Below are 24,696 nucleotides of genomic sequence, written 5' to 3' on the forward strand. Positions count from 1 at the left end.
ATCTACTGCAGTATCATAACTTTTTTTAATGTATTRTTTTTAGTTTTTAAAGATGATTCTTTTCCATATTCTAGAACAGACAATGATGCAAATAAGTTGACTAGAGTTATGCAGGAGCAAAAAGTTCTTCCCTTTCTTGGAAAAGAATATTTAAAAAGCAACAACTTTGGAACTATAATATTATTCATTTCAAAGCATTTACAATGTTAAATTAAAAACAGACTTCTAAAGTTTGTGGTGACTGACTGACTTCTCTTTCAAATTTCAGTACAGTGCCAAAATATTGAGTCACTAGTTTGTTCCTCTTGGAGATGTGGAGTTACCCATGGAAGCCAATCAATTGTACAAACACACTTTATGTTTTTTAACAGTTGTTTGAATCTGAAGGGTATTATTCAACCTATTTTATCATGAAGTAGACAGATTTAGGTTTCCACAAAACAAATTATACTTTAGACCCTTGCTTGGCTGCAAAGTGGAGATTTGTTTGCTCCTAGGCCTTTAAAAGAGGACTTTTTTGCCTTTAGTGATGGCAGCTTTTCAGCTAATTTATTCGACAGACCTCAGTTAGCTAAATTTGGCTTTTTTTTTTTTGGTGGTTGTTGTTCTGGGTTGTTGACATCTGCGCTTTTTTTTTTTTCACTTTAAGCTCATAGTAAGCTTTCGTATCAAAAATGTCAGAATGTGTTGAACCTCAGGGAGGCTGCTAGTGCTTTGAAGCACTAACATTGACAAGTAATATTGCTCAGATATGCTTATATATTTTTTGAGGTTTTTTGTTGTTTTTTAAGAGAATGCAGGTGTGTTAAGCTTGAGAACATTGTATATATTCAGAGATGCACTAGATAAATTTTACATTTTTTTTTAAAACTTTTGTTTAAGGCAGTGTACAGCCCTGTAGACTTTCTTAATTAAGTCTGAACACAGTTTTATTTTCCTAATAAGGAATTTGATTAAGTAAAGCCAGTTCTATTTGGATCGAATGACTGCAAGGGCGTTTGCATTTATTTCACTGAATCAGTGTTAAAACAACACCTTTTGGGTAAATTGGCATGATTTTGAGAATAAGGCATGTCCTATCTTGGCTAGCAGCCTAGAAAATGCCAGTGTTTTAACTATTAAGGAAGATACAATCTTTATATTTTCCTGAAGTTTGTAAGCTCACTCAGCAGTCTTTTCTCTTGGCACTTGGCGACTGAGACTTGTAACCTTTAAAAATTCAGGTGTACGAGARGGGAGGGAACACTTTTAATGTTTAAACATTAGTATCTCCATTGAGTAGCAGACTARTTAGGGGCTTTAAGACTTTAAAATCCCTGTCTAGCAGTTAGGAGTGTATTCTGGGTCTTCCTGTTATTACTGTCTAACACTGGTTTCAGTTGCTTATCAGTTTACTGTTTGAGATGTGTTTCTGATTGCCCTGCTTTCCTCAGTGCTCAGCCAAAGCTTTAAGGGGTTTTGCCCTARCTTCCAAGAATCTGCATACTCTCTTCTAGGTTAATGCTCCTATCTGATAGTTTTATGGGAGCTTCTTTTTCCTATATATGTTTTATATATTAATTTATTCTTTAAAGTGTGAGCACATCCTGTGTTCACAGTCATTTCCTGAAAATTAGGCTTAAGATGTTTGGTTTAAACTCAAACTAGATGTGGGATTGCCAACTCTAGCTTGCTGGGTTGAATACAGCGGTGAAGCAGCGTGAAAATTTCTGCCTTCAGATTTATCAATTTGTAAGTATSTGTAAACTGAATGTTGTAAGTAAATAGATATTGCTTAAAGCTGAAGACTGTTTTAATGTGTAAAACAGTGACGTAACTTGAAAAGACTCTACTGCTGAACAGTGACACTGCTCAGTTGGCAAAGTTTTCTCTGACCTTCAGTCAGAGAAGTCAACATGTGGTTGAAACAGTTAGAAATAAAGTATGTAGTAAAAGTACTTATCTGTTATGCCAAACTTTTGGTAGTATACTGAGTTACTTCATTTTGTATGCACATAAAATCAGGTTCTGTCCAAGCAACTAGAAATCTTGTATTACCTACTGCATTGAAAGGTCTGGGAAGGAGTAGGATGGATCAGATTAAGCATTAGTTTCTGGACTACCTAGGAGTTCATAGAGAAAATAAACCACGTACATAACTATCTGTTGATTCTCTTTATAATGCAAGAAGCTGCTTCAACTCATGCTTCAATTTATCCATGTAGCTGGTTTTTGAAGTAAGATATTCCTTTCTGTTGTTACTTGCAGCTACATATATTACCATATCTGCAGAGAAACGCGATGGAAAATAACAGCTCTTACACCTTTGCTGATAGACAAATTGGATGCCCATACTAATTAGTAAGTTAGTATCAGGAGGGAGAGCTCAGAGGTGTATGATTCAAAGTTGCTGCAATGATCAGTCTACTCCATTGTTAGCTTTGGACTCCTTTGATTTACAGATTCCCATCTTCTCTTGTGGTTGCGTTATTTAATTTTTAAGCTGTAAGTAGGAAGCTTGCTTTCCCAGTTGACTGCAATTGAAATTTTGGTGAGAAAGTCTTTGCAGATACTCATATTCCTGTTCAGCTTTTCTAGATTAACAGTTCCTCCACCACTGGGTTTTCTAGATGTGTAGACTTTTTCCACTCTCAGCTTTTCAGCGTTTTTAGGGTCCCTTCCCCTGCCTCTAGCCTTTTTAGATTCATATTTTTAATTTCTGTGACTATTGATTCTCTAACCTTACCAATGAGATCATAGAGGGTATCGGCATGAAGCTTTACTCAGGTGGAAGTTAATATTGAAATACTCAGATTAGCTGGTCCCACAGAGGGTTTTTTTTTTTTTTTCTCTCCCATTTCAGCTTTTTTTGTTTCAGGTAGAACTAATACAAGTTTCTCCTCAGTTGATATCTTTTTCTGTTGAAAGTTTCTATCCCTGATTGTGGAAGATCTGCAGTAGAAGACTTAAAAGTCAGAGCGAAGTTGTACCACGTTAGTAAGTTTAAGTCAGTAACCTTGACCTTACTTAGCAAAGTAGTACCAATACAGTCTGTCTTCCTTCAGTTTARCTGTTATTTTATGTATCTTGTGAAAATAGCTCTTGGTCTGAAGTGTGCTTAAACTGAAATGTATTCCTTCAGGATTGTTGTTTGTCAGGGATGAACACATTCTTGAACTAGAAATGCATTCCTAATGTACCAAACAGGGACAAGTCAGATGTGTTGTTCTTTTCTTTGATTCTTCATTCAGTGTGTGGTTTTGTTTTCTTTTGTTTTGTATTTTTTTTTTTTGTTTTCTTTTGTTTTGTATTTTTTTTTTCTTCGTTTCTTTTTTTCTTATTTTTTTTGAATAATCTATCAAATAGCAAGGATTTCCAGTGAAGTCTTTTGTGAGAGCATCTGATAAATTTTGCTAGGAAGTCATCGGTCTTGGATTTAGACATCTTGTTTTGCTTGCTGAGACTTGCAGTTCCTTAAGCAAATAGCAAAAGTGACATCTCCTTGACTGATGCAGCTTTCTTTAATCTGAGCTAAACAATAGTTATTTTATACTAATACATTAATATGACAGAGCACATGTCCTCTCTCCATTTTGTTGTGTGTTTTTTTTGTTTTCTTTGGGATTTGATGTTGTCATGTCACTGGTATTTTCTCCCCCCTCCCTTTCCTAAGTTTTCTATTATTGCTTTCTTCTTATGAACAATACCCAAACTTGCAGGTATCCAGCTGTGAGAGGAATGGGAAAGGATAGAGGAAGAAGCTTCAGTCTGTTTACCTGCAGCTCTTCCTTCTTTATATATGGGTTAGACGATCATATTTCTTCTCTTTGGTTATGGTTGAGATTGCTTCCCCTTAAATTCACATTCTTTGCTTCACTGCTGGGCTCTGCTTAGTTGGTGCCCTTTTAAGTAGTGAACCAAACTGTATGATTATTCCCTCTGAGGTTGTTATTTTCGTGCATTTAATTGCTAATTGGAATAATGGTTAACAGGCAAATGACAAGGATATTTAGCAAAAAAAAAAAAATCTGTGGTTTCAATTAGCATGATGTAACTTTGCACTAATAGCTTAATATTTCTTGTTTGTGGTGCTAACTTAATTTTCCAGAGCTGAACATCTGAAAGTAGAATGTGGGTGAACGAGTGAGCAGCAACTTCTTAAATGTGTGATTGCTTTCATTGGATATACCAAGTTGCAGTGAGTGCAGAGGAGGTCTGGCTCTTTTAGACTTTTTTGCTTACTCATGAATTCCAGAGAGTATCTTAGGACAGTGCTCATGTGCTGGGCACAAAAATGGGAGACTTCTGTGTCTATGATTTGAATGCCAGTAATTTCCTGTGTTGAATTCACCAATTATTTTTATAGGAGAACTGATAACACAGGTAGCTCTTCATTTTGGATAGCTAACACCTTTATTGTTCCTAATCCAAAATGCTAAGGAATTTTGAACATTCTGGTCTCAAATGTCTCTCTCTCTCTCTTTTTTTTTTTTTCCTCCATTTATGACAGTGTTTTTTAAAAAGAATAAATAAATCAGAAAAACCCTCTAAGCTCAGTGCCAGCTTGAGAAGTTGTATATATTGTCAAACGGTAAAGCAAGAAAAAGATATGTGACTTAATTACATACGTGGGTAACCTTTCAGTCCTTTCCCACAGAATAAAAATGTGAGTAATCGTGCAGTACATGACAGTTTGACACAAACTCACTTTGTTTTGTTTCACAAAACAATATATTTCACATATCCTGTAAATTGTTAAGTTTTGTAACTTTCCTTATCATAGTTCAATTGGGGAAAGGAGACTTGTCACACTAGCTGGAGAAAGCAACGTATATTATGCTACAGTGGCTGATTTGGATATTTGTTTGCTTTCCAATTTGTCACTAAAGGCTGAGTCATTGTTACTGTTATAACAAATATATATTAGATAAGTTATCGCAGCAAAACTGTTTCTCGTCTCTTGCAGTTAACGATAGCAGAAGTTTCAGGCTATAAAGACAAAAACAAGTGCTTTTTTATTTTTTAACAGTGATAGCATTTTAGACTCAAGTGAATTGTTCGAAACATTTTTAACACTAAATATTACTGATCTTTGTCAAGCTGACAACAATTGACCCTTCTCCAGAATTTCCAGCAAGTGCTACTAGTTCTGTTTTTCTCCAGCAGCTTTGAGGTTAAAGATTCCTCTTTCAGTTTAGTAGGTAGAGCTTGAACTTGTGGATATAGATGTGGATTTCCCTTGAGTGAAGCGAGCAAGTGAGATTGTTCCAGTAGCTTGTAAAGGAAACTGCAATAGGATGTCAATTTAGGGTAGTCTAACTATGCCATTTAAAAAAATATATTTTATATATATATATATAATATAAATTATTTACATGAATGTGTGTACAATATAAAATATTTAATTGGATATAGAGGCCTGGGAACAATGCTTTCCAAACTTTCAACCTTTTCATACCTGAGTCTAATTCCTACTGATTTCAGTGAGAATTGGAATTGCTATAGCTACTTGATTTCAGCCTTTTCTTCATTCTGGACAGTAGCTCTTTCACATAGATCTTAAAGAACAGTTGATGTCAGTGTTAAATTTACATGATACTTCTCAATAAAACGTCTTAAATAATAATTTTTGTATTGCTGGAAATGTCTGCTGTGGGGCTGGATGCAGCAAAACTGTGGATCCACTTTCAGCAAGGTTCATACTCTAGGAAAACGTGATACAGTCTCTACAGCACACGGGCCTTTCTCAAGGGGGATGCCTTTCGGTGGAAACCAAATAGCTTCCTCTTCCAGCCTAGTTTTGCTTTTGTTTGGTTCCTTTTTTCCTTTTTAGAAAAGGAAATTACAGAACTCTTATTACATTGTCTGGTATCTTCAACTCACTGTTTTGATTTTTTTTTTGTGGGTTTATCTTCCTGCAAGAAAGCTGATAAATAATGGCTTTGCCAAATATTAGGTCACATTACTTAATATATGTTGTATGTTTTCATAACCTGAGACCTGTAGTGATGACTACAGTATGGATACACTACACTAATCTCAAAACTACAAGCATAATTGGATTTTGTAACTTTGAGAACTCCTCACGCAATGCTCTATCAGTGTAATTGATTCCATTTTGTATAAGTAGACTATAGTCTACATTTTAATTTTCTTAAAACCACTGTGATACTTTTTAGCAAACTTTGTTCTTATTCCTACCTAGAAGGATCCACTAAAGGATTGGTTCTTCTATTAGTACTGTATGTAAGCAAATAAATATTTTAAGTGTTTGCTGCTATAGCAAAACCCATTCTGCTTACCTGTAACGTACAAATATTTTACCAAGWGAACCATAAATACTTTTTCTCTGCCTACTCAAAGCAATTTCTTACCTGTAATGCAAACTGTAGAAAGCTTTATTTATTAACATAAAAAAGACAAAAGTTAATTATATCGGCAAAAAGCATACACTGAAACAGTTGCTTTGAAAGGCTTCTAAACTSTTGGTGTACATTTTCACAGTTTAACTGCAAAACTATTTTTGATGTTTTACGCATGAGTGGTATGGCTGAAACTTGAAAATCTAGGAGACTGACTTAACCAGACTGAATCTGGACTGGAAGGCCTGTATTTAAAAGTAGGAGTTTTTTGGTTGTTTGTTTTTRTACAGTAGTCATCATTGAGGTTAGTGTATTGGACTGTTGGAAGAAAACCACTCTTTTGCTTTTCTTTTAAATTCATGTTATGATTTTCTGCAAAAAGTATATTATGAAATTACTAGGCCTGGAAAACTTTATTCAGATCTCTTTCAAAACTATAAGATAATCGCTTTTTTCAGTGAACGTATAAAGGTGTGCAGATGTGCCGTACAACAATCTGGCCATGCTTCTAACTGTTAGCAAATCAAATGGGGACAGCCCGTCAGTTAGCAAGCATGGCCAATTTGTTGTACGGCACATCTGCATGCCCGAATTCTTCTAAAAAATTAAGCYACCTTCTACAGCAGTCTTTCAAGTCAACTTGGATAAGTGCAGCGTAGGAAGTTAAATATACTACTGTACTGAAAATCGTTTGATGTCGTGAGGTTATTGCAGATTACTATTCAATGTCTATTTTCAATTTCTCACTTCTTGACTAAAGAGGATGTTTTGTTATACATGTAGATTGGTTTCAACAAAGGTTCAAAGACCTCCTATGAACAGGACAAAACAGAAGCCAAAGAATGCAATTAGTGAGGGAGTAAGATGGACTGGCAGTGTTGTCTGAAAAGTCTACTGAAAATAAAGTTTGATACCACTTTTTGAGGAGAAGTGGAAAGGGGGGAGGGGGAAACCAACCAAACGACAGTTGTCTGTGAACTTGAGTCTGTAAGACTGGTATTCTCATCACAAGGGGAAATATTTGTTTCTTAGCTATACACAAGACTTTTTTCCTCTTTTGTATTTCATCCAAGGGAGGGAAGTCTAAATCATTAGCCACAACAGTGGAACAACCCCATCTTTAAAACCTTAACGGTACTCCTTTTGGTGCGTTCTATACCTCTGTTTTTGTTGTAGCTATCTGCGGTCTAAAACTATTTTCAACAAGGAAGAAAACTTGGAAATTTTTTTTTCCATTATTGSTCTCTTTAATTTTTATGTTGTTTATGTATGGGTTATTTAGGTGTTAATGCGGATAAAATGCAGACTTCCCCCCTACCACAGAGAAGCTAATTACTGTGTTTGATTCTTTAACTCTAGGCTATGGTGGCTTGCTATCCAGGCAATGGAACAGGATACGTTCGCCATGTTGATAATCCAAATGGAGATGGAAGATGTGTTACTTGTATATATTATCTTAATAAAGACTGGGATGCCAAGGTAGGCAGCTTTTTTTAATGTGTATTTGCTAATGCAGATTTCCCAGAGGTGTTYGTTCCTGTCCTTTTTTCTGTGCCTTGGATGTGTTCTTACATGACTTTAATAGTTTTCTCTGCTTTTCGTGAGATGCTCTACAGATGAGGCATTTATTTTCATAGTTTTGAAAGATGCTAGCAAAATTGTCTTGATGGTTGGATTCAAGGAAAATTACATACTTTTCATGTATGTTTCAGTTATACAGGTGAGTATCTACTGGTATCCAGGCTTCACGAATATCTAATTATGCAATTTATTGCATATCTTTTTGTATGGTGAGCTCCCCTTCCTCCTCCCAACAGTCAGTCASTCACTCTTAGAGTGAATAAATACTATTTAAAAGAATTATTTTATTTGTCCTTACTTTTGTGTTGTACCTTGAGTTTACTGTTTATACAACTAGATGGTTTAATTGAATATGCTTATAAAAGTAAAGATACAGTAGTTGCAACWGAACAAGTGTTACAGTTCTTGCAATATCAATACAGTTCAAGGCCACAGAAGTCTTTATATTAGTGTAGATACAGAGTGTGGAATAGATAAGCCTTTATGACCCAGGTCAAATGGTCTAAGAAATACTACCAATGATTTGAAACTGTCCTCTAGAAGTTGTGCCTATGATAATGGAACTTTTAATCAGGATTATCCTAGCAATTCAGTGGGATTAGGTAGATCTGAAGAATGGATGTAGTTAACTGGATGTAATGGTAGCATAAGAGAGTATATGCAAAGATAGCTTTGTTTATTCTGTGCTTGCTCTGCAGAAGGTTGTTCTCATTGCATRCAAAAGATAGGATAAACTCCCTACTGGTAGTTCTGTAATAATTCTTAGGAAACGGAATGTGGAAGACCACGAAACTAGGCAGTTTCCACGTGAATTGAGTATACTTAATGCGGATAGCACTAGTTACAGCTAAGGGTGATTATTTTCATTTTTGAACACTGTCCATTTCTTAAAACAGCTAAATGAGACAATAAAACTGGTAAGATACGTGAAACTTGTAGATCTGAAAGCTGAGTCAGAAATGGATGCACTTGAAACCTTCTGCTTCTGACTGCATGTTGAGAAGTGTCAAATTTGACACTTAAGAAATAAATTATTAGCTATCTGTGCATATAAGCATATTAGTTGGACTGAAATCTTAAAATGCAGCTTTGGGGCATTTTTAGTTGAATTCATTTTTTTCCCCCAGAATATCAGAGTTTAAAAGTCAAACAAATTGCACTTTCAAAATAACTATGAAAATTTTACTAGCTGAATATTTAAGTTATGAACAGAGGTACTTAATTTACTGCCAAATCRAATTTAATTTACAGTATATTATCAAGTATATTGATTAGCACATAAAGGAGCTCAAACTTTCTTCAGGAGAACAAATCAATCTGAAATACGGCTTCTTGCTTGCTGATTTTGATCACTGTTAAAAATCAGTCACTTAAATCAATGTACCTTGTTAGTATTTGCGCATCGCACTGAAGTACTAGAGTGGCTATTTATAGTTAGAAAACGTAGATYGATACCATTGGCAGGAAGAACTTAGCATACCTTAAAATAGTTAACTTGATCCAGTTATGATACATTCTAGATAAGCATACTTGTCCACCTACTTTTCAAAGCTTGGAAGAGATTTAAATTGACCAGGAATAGTATGGATTCAAGATTTAGACTGAARTTTCCTAGTTTTTCTTCATCTTAATTATGAGCTTAATCATTACATTAAGCTTTTGCTGCTKTTAAATTAAAAATCTGTTTAATGGGGAATGATGAAACACAGTGTTGAAACCCCTCGTTTTCTAAAGTGTATAGATTTACTTTGTTTTTTTAGYCACCTGCGTACATCAATCTGTTTTGTCTGTTTTTTGTAAATTAGTAAAGCAGTTAATTATAAACCACAGCTTTCTACTAAAACAGGAATGGAGGTTTAATATTTGTAAAGCTTTCTGAAATTACTCAAAAATATGTAAGACTTCGTTAAATGAAATACATTGAAAACGAAGTTCATCGTTTCTTTAGCATCTGATAAAGGTTTTTATCTCAGCCACAAGTGTCAAAAAATGTTTTAAACTGTGATATGCAGTACCTTAGAATAAGTTTCATTATATTTTAAGAACTGATTTTTAATATTTAATTTGTAGGTAAGTGGAGGCATCCTTCGGATATTTCCRGAAGGTAAAGCCCAATTCGCTGATATTGAACCCAAATTTGATAGACTGCTATTCTTCTGGTCTGATCGCCGCAACCCTCATGAAGTGCAACCAGCATTTGCTACAAGGTAGGACTAATGGATTCATGTGTACTGCATGAAGCCTCTTTGATCATGGGCTGAGGAAATCTTAATGAGAAATGAGTGAAACTAATGAGTTATGACCTGATCCYGCAAACCTCCATATAAACTTCAGGTGCACTATGCCAAAACTTTTTTTTTCTAATGGCCGTGTTTCGGTTTCATTTGCACTGCTGAACTGCTGAATTTGTATTGATGTCTGATCTCTATTAGATAAAACATTCTCTTGAACCAGGGTGAGTAAAGGGGAAATACCTGGAACACAAACTTGTGAGTGTCTATCAGACAGAACTGGTAGGAGCACATGAGGCCATAGAGGGACCCAACTGAACCCCCTGTAGCTGAGGGGAATTGTTATTTCTATGTAGTGGCATTATATTGGGTCCCTGTCTGTTGTCCACAGCCTACTGTTGTTTTTAGATATTTTTATATGCTGACTAGCTACAGCAGTTTTTTGTTCCCTTTAATTGGAAGGGAAGGAGTTCTTATAAAACCCTCACTTTCCCTTTTTGTTTTTATTCTACAGGTGACTTAATTTGGGAATTGGGAGAGGGCTGCTGGGTGAAATGACCGTTGGTAGTCAACTCTTTCTGTCTCATACATGCAGTGTTACAAGAGTTGCTCACAGTCTGACTCACGGATAGGACCTGATACATCTTTTGTGACTTTGTTTAGAGCAGTAAATGCTGCTGAACATACTTGCATTCCTTGCCCAAACATATTGAGTAATATTACCAGATAGTGTTAATGGGTAAATCATTGGAACCATTAATCCAAACTTCCTGTTGCACATGTTGTAACATGTTTTGATGGTCAGGGTGCTGAACATTAACTCGAGCAGTGAGATAACACAAGTACCAGTGCAAGAAGTAATCTGAGAACTGCAGTCCTAGTGTCTTCTTGCTTGGAGCCTTTCTGGAGGCTGTGCCACTCTGCCCTCCCCTCTGTACTCTGAGCAGAGTCAGAGGACAAAATGCCATTTACCAGAGCTCCTTAGAGTATTTTGTCTATAGCTGCCCTTTCATACTGCAGCTATGGGCCATGGAAAGTTGGAGGAGCTGGGTAAGAAGGGGATGTTATTTTTCCCTTTTGGTGATTTTTGCAGTGTGACTCGGTACYGGACTTGACTGAGTAAAGTCAAAGATGAGGTCGCAAGGCAAGGTGATATGCCTGAGACTATGTACTAGCTGGTACAGCTTCTGGGCAAGAACAGTATAGCAAGTCATCAGAAAAGTGTAAACCTATAGCACCAGTGTCACTCTTTCAATAATTTACCCTTTAAGTGTAATCGAAATACTCTTTAAGTAGCTGTTCAGACTACACTTACTGACAGGGAAGCTCTGCTTATTTTACCCTTTATGAAAATCTTTCTTCTGTCAAACTCCAGAAGTATTGTCTCATTTAATTTGAGTTTTATTTTCAGTATGTCTGTTTTTAATTAGTAGTTCAGGAATTCTTTTTTTCATCCATTTCCCTAGGTACGCAATAACAGTGTGGTATTTTGATGCAGATGAAAGAGCACGAGCTAAAGTAAAATATCTAACAGGTAATCTCTTGTAAATATCTTCTGTGTTCTTGTTTTGTGGAAGAATAGCTAAACAGTCCAAACTCATCTCCTTGGCCCAACAGTGCTTAAAATGGGGGGAGAAGATGAGAGGGGGGGAAGACACCCATAACTCTTATAATCAGGTTTTATAGAGAATAGCAACTTAACCGATCCAGTGGTTAAGTTGCTAGTCAGTGACTTGGGAAATCCAGGTCAATTCTGTGTTCTGCAGACACTTCCTTTGAGACCTAAGGCTAGTCAGGCTTTTTATATGGGCGTACTGCTTCTCCTTGGTTTTGTGTCCCTAATAGCTGTGTTCTGAGGATAAATGCATCAGAGATTGTGAGGTACTGCAAATAGAGAGCCATGTAAATATTTTTGATAGAATATAGTGATTTAACAGTCAAATCCAACTTGACTTGACTTGAGACTCTATATTTGAAAAACAAAAGCCTAAAATTAAAATCTGGAATCAAAGAATGGAGTTATTTCCTCCATTTCCAAATCCACATATCTAGCATCTGTTTTCCTTTTCTGGCTTCTCCCTTAAGAGGAAGTTGATCTAATTTTCCTGTTCAAATTAGCATTATAAGGAGAAATAGTGTAGGACTTCTGCTGTACTTTTAAATACCATCATGATTGTRCTTGTTTTGCTTGTAAACCAATATAGGTATAGCACAGGTAGACATGTATTCACAGGTCCAGATTCTCAACAGTTTCGCTGAATGCTCCGATTTATATCGTTTTGAAGACACGAGCCAGTCCAGATCAGATTTCTGTTGATTGCTGTTGGTGCTTTAGAAGCTCGTGTCAGACTTGCAAAGAAATGCTGAGAGCTGAGTACCTAACCTCTGACCGGTGGCAGTGGCAGGTTGTCAGCGCACGCGTGTGCCGCTCAGAGGCACATGCGCTGTGTGGCGCTTCACAGGTTACTGGGAATGCCGGCCGCCTGCCGGCGCAGCTCGTCTCTGGAGGTGGCGTATGTGCATGTGCAAGTCAGGCTTCACGGCACACAGACATGACTCTGCTACTTTTAGGACTGGCCTTGCTGGATCAGAGCTGCTTCCACGCAGCTTCCGCTGATGATGTTTCAGGGAGAGTGCACAGAAATTGTTTGGATCATCCTGCATTTTCAGGGTAGACGCTTCCTCTGCTGCCTTCTTCCACTGTGTCCCCCCTAAAAAATGCAGGGACTTAAAATTAAAAACAATGCTAAATATACTCTATTGTGCACAGCTGTTTTCCTTCTGAAAAAGTAAGCAGGCACATAATCTGTAGCTTCAAATTCTTTGCATCTTTGCTCCTGTCTGGCTCTCCAGTCGGTTGCTCTGTTCAGGGAGTAGTAAATGGGTTCAATATTTTCCTGCAAGTGATCTGCTTGGGGGAGGAAAAAGGGTGGACTAAAGAGGCTGTTTAAATTCTGGCATTACTTTGGTCTGTGATTGATTCATATCATCCTACTGTTGTGACTCCAGTTTTATTTGCAATTAAAATTACATTCTTTACTCTGTTGCAAGAGTTGTGCAAGACACTATTTTCAACTGATGTTAAAGAATATAAAGCTATTAATTTTGGTCTAATGTCAGTCTAAATAAAGCCATATATAATCTATGTGAATTTTTGTTGAATATGGGATAGTGTCTGTTGTTGTTTTGACAGTCAGACTTTCTAGGGGAGAGGTTCTTAAATTATTCGGATCACTTACTGGAAGAAAGGACAGAAGAGGTGATTTTCAGCAGCAAGTCAAATGGGATTTTTTGTTTTAGAAGTCTTTCATAGTCTTTTTACAAAGATAAATACCCTGAAACTCCGGATATTCTGATCCGGAATGATAGACCAATTGCTACAATTCTCACGTGGGTGTTTTCAGAGTTCACCTTTGTACATATGATATCCCATATCTAGTTTTAAATTTGGGCAGCTAAAGAAATGTCTGTTTTCAGAGATGATGAATAACTGTGGCTCATTAACTTTAGTCCAGGATACAGCACCTGTACTGAAGCATACACAGATCTATTTTGATTGATCATATGTACTGRTTAACTTTGAAAATACTTTTTTTAAACTGATCTGGAAAACCTTTTATAAACTATACTTTATAAATACTGAAAAGTAATATTGATGTCCTTTTCATATTTCTGCAGGTGAAAAAGGTGTGAGGGTTGAACTAAATAAACCTTCTGACACGATTGGGAAAGACGTTTTATAAGCCTTTGATTTAGCAACTTCCCTTGCTATTCTCCCTGATAAATCTTGATGCTATCTATTAACTTTTGAATGTGAATAACAAGATAAAAGGAAAATCGACAACCAACATTTTAATAAAGAAGCAAACAGTGTTTCAATGTTGCATCAAATAGAAGATTTTTTGACTGTTGAAGCATTGTACTATGTGATTGTGACTCCAGGCCTGTGGCTGCTTATGTGAAGAAGATAAGCAATCAGTAAGAAACAGCATATGCATCTGAACATGGAATAAGTGCCCTACATAGAATTTGTCCATCCTTATATTTTGCCAGACCTGTCGTCCAGCTGAATCCAATTCATCTCTCCCTTTTTTTATATGGTAAAAATTTGAATTTTGGGTAATTTTTGTATGACCAGGTACAGTTTATCAAAATTGAGTGTTTAAAAAAAAGAAAAAGGAAAAAAAAAGAAAAAAATTGCAGTATTCTCCAAAATAACATTGATCTATTTTTGTAAAACTGTTCATACTGTTCTCCTCTGCCATGAAAGACCTAATTTAATATAAGGGTTGCCAGTAACTGATAATCACTTTAATTTTCTTTACACCTTAAGTCAGAAAAGGAGCACTTTAATTACCAGCTAAAAACCTGATTGTTTTGTATTCATATCTCACACTAATCTTAACTTTTAAAGATTGCTGCTGTATTGTTTTTTTTGACTATGTCCTCTTGAACCTTATTAACAGAAGCAAATCAATATCTCGCTATTAGTAACATTCAGTTTGTGGTTTTGTATGTTAAATCCACGGAGAGGAAGTTTCTGTCTCCTGTGTTTTTGGTTTTTGTTGTTTTTTTCTTCTAAGTGACTGGCACTAAGTGAACTTGACACTATCRGTTGCTGTTATTGGCTTTGGGGACCTGGTAAATACCATCGAGTTACAAGAATACACAAGGGCTTTCCTAGGCTATTAGAGGTACCCAGAACCTCCTTATGTACTTGACAGAAAATTTTGAGCTTTCTCCCTTTTCTAAAGAGTACCTGCCATCCCCCTTTCCTTTGTATATAAGTTAACGAAATACCGAAAATACATTTTTTTTTCTTTCTTTCTTTCCAAATGTTGGTGTCCCATCCAGTCTATAAGTTGACACCTTGATCTATTATATAGTATCAAGGAAATGTTCAGCACACTGAAGCTGAAGTGCATCACTGCAGGCTCCATGTGCATCTTTAGATTTTCACTGAGCTGAAGGATTTCCCCAGAAAGGCACTGCCCTTTGATCAACACTGAGATATCTATGTAGTAAACAAATTGTTACTTTGTTTTACATTGTTTTCATTTTTTGAAGGAGAGGGGACATCACAGACTAAAAGTAATATGTGCAGAAGCTGTGTTATTCTTATTTTCAAGAAATGGATGTTTTGGACACTTTTTTTTTTTTTTTTTTTTTTTTTTTTTTTTTTTTTTTTTTTTTTTTACCCTGAGCTTTAAAAGCTTGAGAAAACAAAAACAAACCCTATAAAATACAGCATTCACACTTACAGGAGTTTGGGGGTTGATCAGCTTACCCACTGCAGTTTTCTATCTGTCCCTTATTTCCCTACTTAGCCAAAACAATGTGAGTGTACAGAAATATTTCTGTATATATTACAACTTGTGACAATTTTAGCATCTGTATAGTTTGTATTCAATTAGAGACCTTTTCTATGGAAAGCTCAGTAATTTTTTATTAAAAAGATTACTATTGTTCATGTAAAACATGAAAAAGCTAATTGTTTAGTAGCAAACTGACAGAAGGGGGAAAAATTCAGTATTAGTGTATCTTTTAGGAGAACCAACAGAAATTCCAGGTTTATTTTGATTTTTTTTTTTTTTTTTAGTAAGTTCTTTCCCTTCACAATTCTCTTCCTCTTTCCTCTTTTCTTCCTGGAAAATCAGACAGGATACCTTTACTGTAAGTGCCTCTGCCAACCTGGCCAAGGAGTGCAAATCTTTACNAAAAAAAAAAAAAAAAAAAAAAAAAAAAAAAAAAAAAAAAGGCAAATAAAAAGAAAACCACCACTTCTACTTCATCTTCTTTAATACTACTTTAATGGAGGTTTGGTTGGTTTTGTTTTGGAAAAGCATAAGCCTTTAAACTTCATTTCAGTCCCACTGTCATTCAAACTTCTGCAGTTACACAACGTATCAAATTCTAATCATGGTGTAGCTTGCCAGACAGGTTTAAAAAGTGCTTAATTTTTCACTCCATTTAAGTCATTACAATAGGGTCAACAAATCAGGTCAGCCATTTCTTCAATGTTATCYTTTAGAAACTGTTCATTTCATGTCGGTTGAATATTCAGTTTTAAGCATCACCAAGCAGGTCCTTGTTCTAAAACTATTTTTTAAACTGTCTTATGATCTGTATGTGTCTAGTCCTGGTTAAAGATACAGCTTCATAATGCTATTTTTATTCATGATGTTAGCCAGCTGTAAAATACGAGACCTTTATCTATAGCAGGCAAAGAAATTCAGGATTCATTTACAGGTTGCCTATAAAGTTGTGTAATTTGAAAAGCAGTGTTCGTTATGAAAGAGCTCTCAAGTTGCTTGTAAAGCTAATCTAATTAAAAAGACGATGTATAAAGGTTCTTGAAAACAATGTGGTTATTTGTAATCTGTGACTTCTCCTTAGTAACTAATTTCTAATCTGATAAAGGAGGTATGTGGATTTATTTATTATTACTAGACCTATTTCTGCTCTGGAGAAGCATCTGTTTTCTCTGTAAGTTGTCTGCAATTATCTGGGTGTGGTGATCATTTTTCTGATGCTTCTCTCCCTTAGAAGTGGCACCAAGTTTAGACTGTCTGGAGAGCGGTGACCCACACAGAGGCAGCTTTTGTTTTCCACCGCTTTTTTGATCGGTACGTGAGGTGCAAAACAAGGTTCTCACAGACGGGATTTAATAATTCTCGTGCTGGGTCAGCAGCAGCTACGGGCGCCTCTGGGGGAGGCTGCCGGCCTTACGTGTCTCCTGTGCCACCCGGATACCTGCTGAGCTCAGTTCTGGTCCGAGGTGATCACCGCTGTCAGCGTGTTGGGCTTTGAGCCTAAGCGCAGCGGCACYGAGCTGGCCTCAAAATACTTTGAGGCTTTTCCATACTGCAGTGTTGTGTAACTACTGGCACGTTCCCTCCAAATATTCTCTGCCCCGTCTGTCTTTTGTGCTGAACAAGGAAGAAACCTTCTTGCACTTGCAACCATCCTACAGAGATGTGATTTTTAATTCCCACGGAGTTAAGTGTGATGTGCAGGGGGACCAGTCTGCGCAGGGAAGCTGAACAGTGCGCCGCTGAAAGGTAAAGTCCCTTGGTGTATGGTTTGAAAGAAAAACACATGCAAACCTGACAGGAAGCTAGCTGACAGGCTAAGTACTGGAGACAAATGCCTTGCGTAAAAGATCAATTTAAGGTCAGGAGCGAAAGACCACATCTGTAAGTCATGCTGTGAGCATAATCAGATTGGAAAATACCACTTTTGTGCCTGCTGATGGCTTTACATGAGGTGAGATTACTAAATGACAGTTGCAAACTCAGTCCCCCAAACCCAGAAGTCTGGCACGTGTACTTTGCCTATAGCTGCGCCTGTAAGCTGTATGCACTTGCAAATACACAGTGAGAACTCGTGACGACCGCAGCAAATACCTCGAAGGAATTCACAGCACTTCGCACATTTAGCTGTTTTGTGGGTGTAAAGTAAACCTTGGATGTGGGTGATTGCCAGAAATGCGCTGAAGCCTGTTTGTGCTATTACACCACTGCAGGAGCTGTGTTCGCTCTGAAGCGTCTACTGCGTCTGAGCTGTCTGGCCCCATACGGTGGGAGCGACGAGCAGCKGATAGAAGCAGGTTCGAGGTCCTCTCTCCAGCAGCCAAAACAAATCCCAGAGAGTTCTTAGTGTTGACTTTTGCTACCACCTAGTTCCAGCAAGCCGTTCCCCATAGCCTTGAAGATGAGTGAGTAGAGAGCACGTTTATCCCTTTCCTCAAATACGCRTAAAAGCCCCCACAGCTCTGGCAGGGAAGAGCCAGGTACTAAGGGTTGGCTCTGAGACCGGAGGGAGCAATGAGATGCATATTACCAACCGGTGAGGGACAGACCTGAGCCCTTAGCAGGACAGGGACAAAGGAGGAGGTTGAATAGAAATGGCAAAGGAGGGTGGGAAGAGACTGATACTTGAGACTGAAGTAAAGCACCTGTGTGGGGTGAGTATGAGGAGTACGAACATACCAAGCAAAAGCGTGTCTTACGGATGGCTCCCTGCAGGGAGGAACACAAAACATGTGCAGGAAGAGAATATCCTATATGTTTGCCTCAGGAAGGAGAATGTGCACGAGCAGACAATTGTTCATGTGTCCCGTCAGCCTTTCCATGGATGTGTGTTGCAAAATAGGGTATTTTGYCTCGGAAGATGAAAGGTTCCTAACCTTTTCTATAAACGAGCAATTTTTCTTGTCTGTCTTCCGGTATAAGTTGGGCTTTGGGGATTTTTCTCTCTCATTAAATGTGTAGTTCAGGATTAACTTTATTATTATTGTTGTCATTTTGAGTATGGGTGTATGGGTTCTTCTGTACCTACCTTGTAGGAACAAGGTAGTATTAATGCTGGAAAAGGTGACCAGCTTGTTTACCTATAAGCCCAGTACCGACACCTTCACATGGCTGAAAGTCTGCCGGGCATGTCTCTCATCTGAGTGATGAGGGATACAACATTCACAGGTGGACTAAAGACTTGCCAGTACCACGTACAGCTGAATCACTGCCTCAGAGCTGTGCCTAAATCAGAAACCCTTCCTTCCTGTCTAAAGCAATTGGAAGCGGTAAATGACATTTTGGGTCTGAAACCTCAGGTCCAGTGTTCCTTCTGGGCCTCTGTTTCCCTGTGGCTTGTTAGGGCAGAACCAGCTCCTTCYTGGGTTCGTTTCCAGAGCTGGTGTGGTTCAGCCTCTCTTGGCTTTTACGTAAAAGATGAATCCAAAATAGTTGAAATGCAGCGATTTGATTCCTTACTCACAAGTGGAAAGGCAAATACCAGCTCACAGCTCAATGCACTATTCAGGTATTTCAGTGCCTGAGAAAGCCAATGTCATACAAGGGACCAAGCAAATAATAATAAAAATAAAATAAAATAAATAAGCATAGGGCAAGATACTTAAGTTGTGAATGTCTCTAGCTTACATTAGTGTATGTAAGTAAGCTTTAAAAAGCTATTATTAACAAAGTTTGCATTATAGCAGAGGAGATAAGGAAACTAGAATTTTGGATCCTGATCAATTTTTGTTGCTGTCCTGAGAAGTTTTTTCATATAGTGAAGATGGGAGTGAACTTTTTTTTAAAAAAAAAAAAAAAGAAAGAAAGAAAGAAAGAAAGAAAGAAAACAACCACTGTCACCAAACCTAAAAAGTGCAGTACCTTTAGTTACCAAAACTGAAAAATATTTCAGAAGAATTTTCATATGTCACGACCATTACACATCAAGGAGAAAATATTTGCAGAAGGGAGCATGTGTAATACTTGAACCTGTTTTCTGAGATTAAAGTCAAGCTGACTGTTTCTGTTAGCAAAGAGGATGTTCCCATAGCAAAGAACAAAGTTTGAGCTGTCATATGGGCTTTTTTCTTCCCCTTCACTTCCCTTTCCCTGACCACAACATACAATAAATAATATTGTACTGGGCACATGTTCTGCTTTTCTACACAGTCATATTTTTAATGAACAAGCAAAAAGTCTAAAAATAGTAAGTTAACTCTCTTTTGTCCTTTTTTTGTTATATGTAGAACTCTTTAAAGGGAAGTAGGCAACTGAAAATTTCTTTCAGCTGTACTATCAGAATATTTTTAAAGGGTTAGTTAAAACGGCAGAAGTACAAAACAATCTTGTGTAGTGAAGATTGCCACAACTTCAGGTGTGACATTGCTAATAAGGGATATATTTTACAGTAAAAATCAGGCTTGTATAAACCCAGGAAAATACATAGTGTACATGTCTGTGTTTTTTTTTATGTGATCACTTTTACTTATGACTCAGCAAACTTGCCACATTAGCTCTTATCTATAGTGCACGTAGCATGAATGCAGAAATACTTACGAAACCTGCTTGGAAAGGAAGAGACTGAAATGGGAGCAAGTAACTGGGTCCCCCTGCTGTTCTAATCTGGGAAAAATAAATCCTTGAGGTCAGAGAAGAAAAAAGTGTATTATTAATATCCTAGATATAATAAAGGAATGGGTTATTCTATCCATTTTACATGGAAAATTTTGCACTACCAAAGAAAAGATTTTTTTTTTAACTTCTAACAATCAAGGGATGTGTATTTTGTTGGGAGACTTTTTGTTGCCTATTATTGTGACAGTGCAAACTCTAGATACTTGCAAGGCAGCTTTGTTTTGCTGTATCAGATGTCACCTATAACTATATATCCACTAGGGGCAGGGATGAAGGAGCAAGGAAAGGTGGGAGGTTGGTTAGCACTTCTAGGGGTAATGGTAGGTTTGAAAATCTGTTCTGGTTTTCTCAGGTAAGATTGCGGATAAAATAGCTTGATTTCATAAACCTTCAACATGTTTGGTTTACCATTTCTGCTSTTGCACATGCCTGGAAGACTTTTCTGCCTCCTTGCTAATTGAGCACTTGTGCATCCCTCAGTTCACGTAAGAAGGGCCATGGTTTCCAGGCTGCTTTTGCTYCGGAAGCATTGTCCCTGCAGCCTGTGTTGTCCATCAGCCTGTCAGCAGGCTTTTACMCTCCAGCCCTCAAGTGGGTGTTGGATCAGAAGCTAAATTATGAAATATTTGGCTGAGGAAGATGTTTGGCATTTTTATTCCAAGAGAAAATGAGTATTCTTTACCCTCTCTGGGGGCTGGTAGCCTGATGCTGTAGGCAGCTGCTCTTCCAGGTGGTCCTGGCATCCCTGCTGCTGGCATGGCTCTGCTTGTGTGGTCCCTGATGGTGGAGGTAGCAACTGAGCTGAGCATGGTRCCCTGGGCCTGTGGCCTCCAGAACTGGGGAGGAAGGTCTTGACCAACTGCAAATCCCCTCTGGCAGCACAACATGTCCACGCATACCATTGGGGCAGGTGGTGGCTCTGACCATGAAGGGATGCTGGATGTCCTCTTTGCCCAAGTGTGACCTCACATTGCCTGTTTCCAGAGTGCCTGGAGCTGCCACACTGAGTATCTGAGTTTTGCAAATGCAGGTGAATAAAATGTAAGTGGTTCCTGAGCCATTGTGTGAAGATTGGGAAAAATGGTGCATTGCTGCTGGAGAACCTGGAGGGGAGTCAACGCCAGCAGTGCAGCCTCTCAACGCTGCTGCTATATGCACCTCACGTGGCTGCCGTTAGGCAAAGGCTCGATATTGCTGCCTGTCTCATGAAGGTAAACATATTAATCTTGGCTCGCTGAAGATGTTCCTCTTCTGGCAAGATGGCATTACACATCTGCTGAGCTCTTGCAGTTTGTGTGGCAAGCTGTTCAGCTGGTATTCAGTTGCATAGATCTAACCATGCCAGGACCTGTCTGGTGTAGTCCAGGAGCAATTTCACATGAAGCTTAGGTAGCCTTTCCACTGAAGAAAGGAAGGGGGCAAACACAAGGAGACTGGAACCTGGTGYAGGATTCACAAATGAGATATCTATTTGTAAATCTCCTGAAAACAGCATCACTTTAGTATGAAACCAGGTGTCCGCAGCCACACACAGACTACTCCTGGGGCTAGGATCTGCCTGTTGTATAGCTATTTGGTATTGAGGGTGTTTGCCCACCAGCAGAGGCCTGCGATCTCTCTGCTTTTCCTGAGGAAGTTCAAACCAGCRTTTCCCTGGGCATCTGCGCTGGCGGTTCACACAGGCTGACACCACCCCAGTGATAAGCTCAGTGCCTGCACTGCTAATAGTGAGGAGCATCCCCACCCAGTGTGGGAGAGCTCTGCTAGAGAAGAGTCTGAGGCAAGTCAGTATTTGTAGAGCATGAAAAAAGGTTAAGAGGAAGGCTGGCTCAAGGCAATTCCAACCTCAGGTCCTCTGRTTTCTGTGGCAAAGTGCTGGTCTCCATCATGCCTTGTAAAGGGCTCCAAASTCACAGCATTGCTTATCAGTTAGGATGGGTATCTGCTTTAACAAAATTGCACTTTGAGAGCCAAGTGCCAGCCCCAAATGTTGCCAGTAAAACCTCTTGGGTGGCTAGTCTCTTAACTCTGGTAAATTATCTAGAAAGTGTTGCCACAGAGCTTGACTAGTCTTCTGGGGCTTCACAGTGCATTAAACACCTATTTCCTGTATCATCAGATACTTTTCCTACCTTCTAAGTCTCTTACAGTTACATTCAAAGTTAATTATGGCTGAGCTTTAACTCTGTAGCTCAGATAATCCTGGCTCCCCCACCCCCAGCTCAGCTCAGCAAGGCACCAGCAATTAAAAAATGGCTTGCCAGGCCAGGCAGGAAGAAGCACTGACCTGATTACCTGTGAGCAGGATGGAGCAGAGCTTCATTTTGTCTGTGTTTGTGTCAGCTCTTCCGTCAGTGGCCCGTGCTGTGCTCCTACCTGAAATCCCGGTTTGTGATGGCAGAGTGGGCCCTCCTGGATATGGTCCAGGTGGTGGGAGTGACGGGAGCTGCCTTGGCAAAACCTCGCAGCAGGGAGAAACTCGCAGTTGGGAAAAACCTGATGGTTAGAGATGGTGAGAGGCTGTTTCAGTGTAAAGTCAAACAGGTTGACCATAACCACCTTTAACTGCAGTTTCCTGAGTTGAAGTGCTCCTGGGGTTGTTTAGCAGACCCACAGGATGGAGGAGGTGGGAAGGGACCACTGGAGATCATCTGGCTCAACTTCCCTGCTTAAAGCAGGTTGCTCAGGGCAGTCCCCAGCTGGGTTTTGAATATCTCCAAGGATGGAGACTCTACAACCTTACTGGGTAACCYGCTGCAGCGTTCAGCCGCTCTCCCAGCGGTTTTTCTTATGTTTAAATGGAATTTCTTGTACAGGCGCTGTTAATTGCAAATCTGAGGAGCAACCCAAATAATTCTTAGAGATATATCCTGCAGAAGACAGGAGCTTTGAAAATAAAATTGYCTACTCCCAACTGCCGATCGCTCTCCCCCCCTGAAGGGCTGGATCGGGCCCCGTGGGCAGCGGGTTTGCACCTCCCGCCCTCCTTCGGCCAGAAGAGCGGCAGGGCAGGAGGCTGGAGGACACAGCCCACGACAGCCGCTCYCTCGGCCGAAGCGTCCCGGCGTCCTCAGGAGCGCTCTTCCCCTCCAGCTCGTTGAGAACAGCCTGGACTCCGCACCGTATCCCTCCGCTGCTGCGCCGTCTGCAGCAGCCCGTGCCAAGCTGCGTGCTCCGTTCGCACACCGGGGAATTTGTCCTGCTGTTGGCTAGAAAGCAGCCAGCGCGAGACTGCGACGCGCCGTGAATAGCTCTGCCCCTAAGAGCCTTAGCGGTAATGCCCGCGAAAGATCGGGTGCGTGCTGAGCCGCACACGAGCCGGGCGAGAGCAGGAGGGAACCAAACGGCTAGGGCTTCCCCGCGCCACGTGTCCGGGCCGCGGGCAGGATGCGTCCCGGCGCGCGCTGGCGTTGGCCGCGGGCGGCAGGCCCCCGCCGCGGCGGGGAGCGGGTGCTGTTGCTCCCGCAGGAGAAGGGTCGGCAGGCCCCCTTTTCCCCCCCCTTCCTTTAGACTGCTTTAAATTTGTTCCTGCTTTCACAGGGACATAGCTGAGCTGGTGACATATCCAACGGACAGCAGCTTCAGGAGCTGCTGTAGGAAGAGCTGGAGCCGTTCGGGGGGCGGTACGAAGAGTCTCAGCTTGGACTGTCTTATTTCGAGGTGTTTAGCCAGTGCGCYGGTCTCCCGCGAGCGGGAGGTGCGCGCCGGCAGCGCGCCCCGCACCGCAGGCACGTGCCGCGAAGGCTCTGCCGCTGCCTTGTGCGGGAGAGCGTATTCAGGGCACGTCGTCAGCAAGYGGTTTTCAGCGCCGTTTTTTGCCTTGTGTCTCTCAGAGCATCACCCACACGCTCCTGGTGAACTCAGCAACTGCTTGCTGAGCGGTGGGGCTGTGCCCACCACATGGCTCCCTGTGGGAGGCAGATGGCTGTWTACTGGGATGCTCCTGGGAACAGGCCGGGGGTAATACCCAGAAAGGCAAAGACGGGGAAAAGAGCAAGCGCGAGGTAGCGGAATAGGAGCGCGGAGGCTGTATGGCTGTTTTTCCTCTTGGTACCGCAACAACACTATTTCCTCTTTCCCTGTTCCCCCTGCGCTTAGAATTGCTGAATCTAGCTTCTAGATTAAGTTTTAATCCAAACTAAACCATATTCCTATAGTTAAGATACTGCACTGGGATTTCACTCACCTCTAGTCCTTGTTTTACCCCAGACTTTGTGTGTGACTGCTGACAGATCTCCTAAGACGTGGTATTTGTAGTGAATACACAAATTATAGGCCAGAAATTGAATTATAAATTTATCATAAAATTATAAACAAATATAAATTTGTTAAATTTGTATGTTTATAATTATAGGCCAAAAAAAAAGCAGTAGTTACTGCTTCTAAATTAGGCAATGACTGCGCCAGATATTTGGCTTGTTTTTTTTGTTTATTTGTTTTTTGTTTTTTGCTCCTTCTCTGAGTTTACGGAATGACAGGTCTAAGACTTACCAGGAAAAAAAAAAGAAAAGAAAAAAGATGGATGATTGATAAGGGACAGTTGGGACAGAGACAGGGTGAGACTTTTCAGGCCAAGCTGCTGCACCTTCTTAGAAACTTAATCTAGTCTTAAAGCAC

The 24,696-nt window shown here is 39.5% G+C and overlaps 1 protein-coding gene and 1 long non-coding RNA gene across 2 annotated transcripts in view; both read left to right on the top strand.

The window, feature by feature from the left end:
- The window catches only part of EGLN1 (egl-9 family hypoxia inducible factor 1), a gene marked incomplete at its 5' end in the record, with an annotated part of 34,438 nt that extends 19,097 nt beyond the window's left edge, over nucleotides 1–15,341 (top strand). Inside the window, 4 exons of the mRNA XM_085315416.1 lie at nucleotides 7,701–7,820; nucleotides 9,993–10,129; nucleotides 11,620–11,687; nucleotides 13,832–15,341. Coding sequence (XP_085171542.1) covers nucleotides 7,701–7,820; nucleotides 9,993–10,129; nucleotides 11,620–11,687; nucleotides 13,832–13,896 — 390 coding nt within the window. The remainder of the gene's footprint in view (nucleotides 1–7,700; nucleotides 7,821–9,992; nucleotides 10,130–11,619; nucleotides 11,688–13,831) is intronic.
- A 535-nt stretch (nucleotides 15,342–15,876) lies between these two features.
- On the top strand, nucleotides 15,877–18,437 carry LOC146589874 (uncharacterized). Its single transcript, XR_014897100.1, has 2 exons — nucleotides 15,877–17,214; nucleotides 17,679–18,437. It is a non-coding gene; the product is annotated as an uncharacterized LOC146589874 (long non-coding RNA).
- The last annotated feature ends 6,259 nt before the right edge of the window (nucleotides 18,438–24,696 follow it).

The sequence above is a fragment of the Rhea americana genome, unplaced genomic scaffold, assembly GCF_003343005.1.
Source record: "Rhea americana isolate MKP2758 unplaced genomic scaffold, rheAme1 scaffold_43, whole genome shotgun sequence".
Classification (NCBI taxonomy): Eukaryota; Metazoa; Chordata; class Aves; order Rheiformes; family Rheidae; genus Rhea; species Rhea americana.